General features: G+C 33.9%; 1 protein-coding gene across 1 annotated transcript; it reads right to left on the bottom strand.

The window, feature by feature from the left end:
* Positions 1–997: 997 nt before the first annotated feature.
* Positions 998–1851, bottom strand: LOC107848887 (high mobility group B protein 9-like). Its single transcript, XM_047402667.1, has 2 exons — positions 1498–1851; positions 998–1072 (listed from the first exon to the last, which is right to left on the bottom strand). The coding sequence occupies exons 1-2, from the start codon at positions 1849–1851 to the stop codon at positions 998–1000; spliced, it is 429 nt and encodes a 142-aa protein (XP_047258623.1).
* Between the last annotated feature and the right edge of the window lie 3131 nt (positions 1852–4982).

A 4982-nucleotide genomic window follows, 5' to 3' on the forward strand; every position in this document is an offset into this window, starting at 1 on the left:
ATTATTGCTTAATAATCCAATAAATTAAATAATGAAGCTATTATCACATGTCAGTGACATGGATATGACGTGACAATTGTTTTTAGGAGAGCGAGTCACACACATGGTCTGAAGGGTTCAAAATGTTGTATTTTGTTGGATTGAAGAGTTCAAATGGCAAATGGCTAATAGTAGTGTCCACTTTACAAACGAGAACAAGTACAGGGGTCCACGAGACCATTTCGCCAAACAAAAAATACTATAAATATGAATAAGAAAGCCAATTAGATTACTCTTTATAAATTTTTTTCATTATAAATTTTTAGCAAAATTTAGTAATAGTGAAAATTTATGAACAATATATTTTGATGTGCCATTAGGTTTTATTAATTAAAATTAAAAGAATATAATACAATTAAGTTTTTAAATTAAAATATTATTATTTTTATATTTAAAATTTGGGTCTGGGCTTAGCACGGGCCACGAATAACTAGTAGATTATAGATATAGATATAGATTAGTTTATGTTGGATGGTAGATGGAACAACTAAATCATTAATAGTTAAATCAACATAATTATTCTATGCATTACTAATAAGTGCATACCTCTAACCAACAACCAAACGACCAAGTATCGAATTGTGGACTACGTTAAGTCAAATTTGCCAATGCTTGACCCTCCAGTTACATCCTCATGCATAATACTAGATTATATTCTACCATGATTTTAATAAAGTATGGCGGAGTTTACAAAGTAATCGCTAGTCTGAAGTTTGATAAGAAAGACCATCTTACATTATCATGAGAATTATTCTAGGAAAACAAATGTTTAAGAAACTACACTTTTCGACTATCTTACATAATCTATAACGATGTCTTGATCAACAGAGAGAGCTGCAGTTTTGGAACTATATTACAATGCAAAATGAACTACATATCTTGCTCCTTTTCTGCAGTTTTGGAACTATATTACAATGCAAAATGAACTACATATCTTGCTCCTTTTCTTCTGATGTGGTCATCGTTCTTTTTTATACTCCTTCAGTTCCCTCTGGTACCTTTCCTTGTCTTCGATCCCATAGATTTGATATACCTGTAGTATGAATAGATCAACCATCAGTATCAATATCTAAGGGCAGTCTGGTGCACTAAAACTCCCACTATATGCAAGATTCATGGAAGGGGCAGACCACAAAAGTCTATTTTACGTAGTCTTACCCTAAATTCTTGCAATAGATTGTTTCTATGGCTTGAACATATGACCTCATGGTCACAGACAAAAATTTTACTAGTTACTCCTAGACTCCCCTTCAATCAATATCAATGTCCCTATATAATCTAATTTTTGCTTAATGGTCGAGATTGAGTATACAACAACTATGTTTCAATCACAAGCTAGTTGGGGACGAATATATGAATCTTTTACTGTCCATGTCACTCAAGATCCTACGTTCTCAATTTATTATAAATCTTTATAATACCGGATGGTACTAAATGATCGAGTTTGAGCATGCGTACCTTTTTTTCTTCAGGAGATAGATTGTACCAAGATTGAGCAATCTTCTTTGTGAATTCCTTTCCTCTACGCAAACGAAGAGATTTGAGCATGGAATGCTGTTCAGCAACGAAGAAGTTGTATCCACTAGATTTTGGGAAATTAGCGTCTCTCGTCTTCCTCCTCTTGTTCCCCAAACCTGAATTGGAAGGTGCAACTGAGTGACAAGTTTGTCCAGATAATCCGGAAGAAGATGACGGAGCTTGTTGGTATTGATGGTAAAGTACTCCATTAAGAACTTCAGATCCAAGTTTGATAGATACGAGATAACCATCGTCAAATTTGCCATAAATTGTCCCTTCTGCTTGGAAACTCATTGATCCTAAATACACAAGAGAATATTAGAACAATCAATGTGAGAAACCATTGAGTTATGTAAAATGAACAGTCATGTGCACGAACCATTCAACTTTCATTCAAGGAATTTGATGAGTCACACCTTAAGTAAGTTTCAGCACTATTTCAGTACAATTTTCAGCATAATCTAAGCACAAGTTAAGCACCATTTCAGCACTATTTCAACACCATTTTAACATCATTTACAAAGCCAAATTGGCCAATTTTTGTATTGGAATAGAAGAATTAAATGAGGATCATATTTTAATTGGGAGAGAAATACATCCTCCTAGGATAATAAGGGATGGGACAGTGCGATTAACATTTTAAGCACAAATATGTGGTTAAAGTTGGATGACAAAGTTAATTTTGTTGACAAAAATATGACGAGGGCTAAATATAACTTTTTATTGAGTGGATAGGGAAAAATAAGACTTTTTTGTTTTTTCTGTTTCTAAAAATCTTAGAAGAAATAAAAGGTAAGTTAAGAAGAGAGGAAGTGTAATTTAATCAAGTAACACTTACAACTACTTATGTTAAATATATTTTGATAGATGTGTCAAAACTTGAGGAAGAAATAATAATTTGAAACATCTTTTAAGAATATTGAGACATTATGACAAATTACATGTGGCATAAAGTAACTCCTCTAGTTACTCCTCTACGCGAATAGAGAGAGAGGAGACTCGGGAAGATCGTTGCAGTGAAAATTGAAAATTTCTAGCCTTGTAGTAATGCACAAATGTTATATCATATTGGAATAAATATAAAAGAAAAAAATCTAGCCTAGTATAAAAGGATTAATATCCTTGAATTAGTCACAACTACAATTTAGTCAAATAACACTTCTAATTACTATTATTAAATGATTTTTTCGTAGATGTGCCAAAACATAAGGAGTAATATTTTGACATATCTATCAAAATTAAAATATCTTGAGGTCATGAAAAATGACATGTGACAGAAAATAACTTATCTAATTACTCCTCAATGAGAATTGAGAAAGAGGAGACTGGGGAAGATTGGGGTTAAAATTTGAGATAAGGCGCAAGTAGATCTCCCCGACCCCACCCCCACTTTTCCTAATTATACCCGAAGTTTCTATCACACACCTAAGCTTTACAGAGATCCTGTTACCCCCCCTCCCCTCCTAAACTTATTTTTTTTTCATACTTCTCTTGTGTTGACATGGCTATCAAGTCAACACAAAAGGAGCACAAAAGTATTTGCTACTTGGCAGTCACGTCAGCAAAAAGGAGCACAAAAATACAAAAAAAAAATGAGTTTAAAAGGGTAATAGGACCCATAAAGTTTAGTGTGTCATAGCACAGGGGATACTTGTGCATTATCTCTTAAAATTGAGTATGTCTAGTCTAGTAATATAATATCCCATAGTTGTATCACTCAAAAATGCTCTCTAAAATGACCTTTAGGGACTCCGTATCGATGGTAAGCCATCTTAGATGTTGTGAAAGGTGTTGGGGGTGTTTTAGGACATTGAAATTGAGTGTGCATCGTAAGGTAGACCCCATGCTAAGGCCATGCATCGCATAGCCATCGCTAACAATTACTAGAATGGCTAGGCGATTGACATGCGTCGCCCACTTGGGGCTAGGTAATGGGCATGTATCGCCCACTTGGGGTTGTGCAATGGTTGTGTGTTACAAACCTTGGCCTGTGCCATTGCTGTGCACTGCATGGAAAAGGTAAAGCAGCATAAGTACTCCATTTTGTATTATTTGAAGGTAAAAAGGCCTTTTAGTCCTCCCATATCCATTTCAAAATCAATATGGATGAAATTAAGGTCCTTAATCATGTATTAACACTCACAAAATCCCCAATTCATCTACCTTAAACAAAAGAGGATAAAACTAACTAGGGTTTGAGAAATTAAGCCTCAACGATTAGAGTTTCTCGATGTTTTCATCAATTCAATGGTACGTGGGACAATCTTAAACCTCATGGTCATAATTTATTGTTTTAAACAAGCTTTAAAGGTATATAATTATCCTTACGAAATGGGTTTCCAAAGTATTGATGAACATACATTGAAAATTTTGTTTTATGATGAAGAGTTGTAGAAATTGTGGTGTTGTTCCCTAAATTTGAAATGTCTTCATCTGTTCATGTGCTATTAAGTGAGAAGTGATATGAGAGCATGATTTATAGAATTCCATCTCTAGTTATGAAATTCATTGTCTTAATTTGTTGCGGTTGTTTATACAAAGGGTTGAAAGCTTTAGTATAAATGTTTCACTATCAATTATGGATTTGCATCACTTTATAATCAATGAGAGGGTTTTTTATAAATTTGTATATGCTTTGGTGTCATGATAAAGAATTGTATGAAATTTATGAATAAGATGACCACCGTATGTTGTAGTATTGAAAAGAGAGTGTTTTTGGCACAAGTTTCCATGTGTTTTGAAATTAGAATCTTCATGTGATGTTAAATCTTTTGGGTGGTCATTAACAAGCTATGAAATAAGAAGGGCAGTAGATATGATGTGATATGAAATGAAAGACTTGCAAGTCTGGGTATCACGATAACCTGTTATGATATACCCTAAACAGAATAAGAAATAAACTATTTATAAGAAGGAAGTTTCATTTTTAAGAGTCCAAAAGGTGGCATAAAGAGAGTTAGATGGTTACCCGAAGAAGGCACAACTTCAGATAACTCATTTCCCAAAATCAACTTTTGCCTACACAGGTTTTATTTTGTCCTGAAATAAGGGGATTATACGCTGGTGACATCCTTGTTGCATAGTAGAGGGTAGAGACTCCATCCCTTGCGTCAAACTTGGGTTGGGGGCTTAGCTTCCAAGTTAAGGACGAATTTCATATAGCCTATGGAATTAAAAGATTGTAGGGTGTACCATCTAGCTCAGAAGTAAAATAAAGAGTTGAGTAATAATTATAAGAAAATATTTTGAATCTCATCAAATTATGCCCATGTGTTTTCATTTACCTTACTAAATTGATTTATGAAATTCTCCCACTTATGTTGCATGAAATCTATGTTATTTTTGGATTATACTACGTACTAGTACTTTCGAGTATTGACCCTTTATATTTAAGGTTCAAAGGCCCAGTCCCGTGGTCCTGCAAA

This window comes from Capsicum annuum, unplaced genomic scaffold (genome assembly GCF_002878395.1).
Source record: "Capsicum annuum cultivar UCD-10X-F1 unplaced genomic scaffold, UCD10Xv1.1 ctg2586, whole genome shotgun sequence".
Classification (NCBI taxonomy): Eukaryota; Viridiplantae; Streptophyta; class Magnoliopsida; order Solanales; family Solanaceae; genus Capsicum; species Capsicum annuum.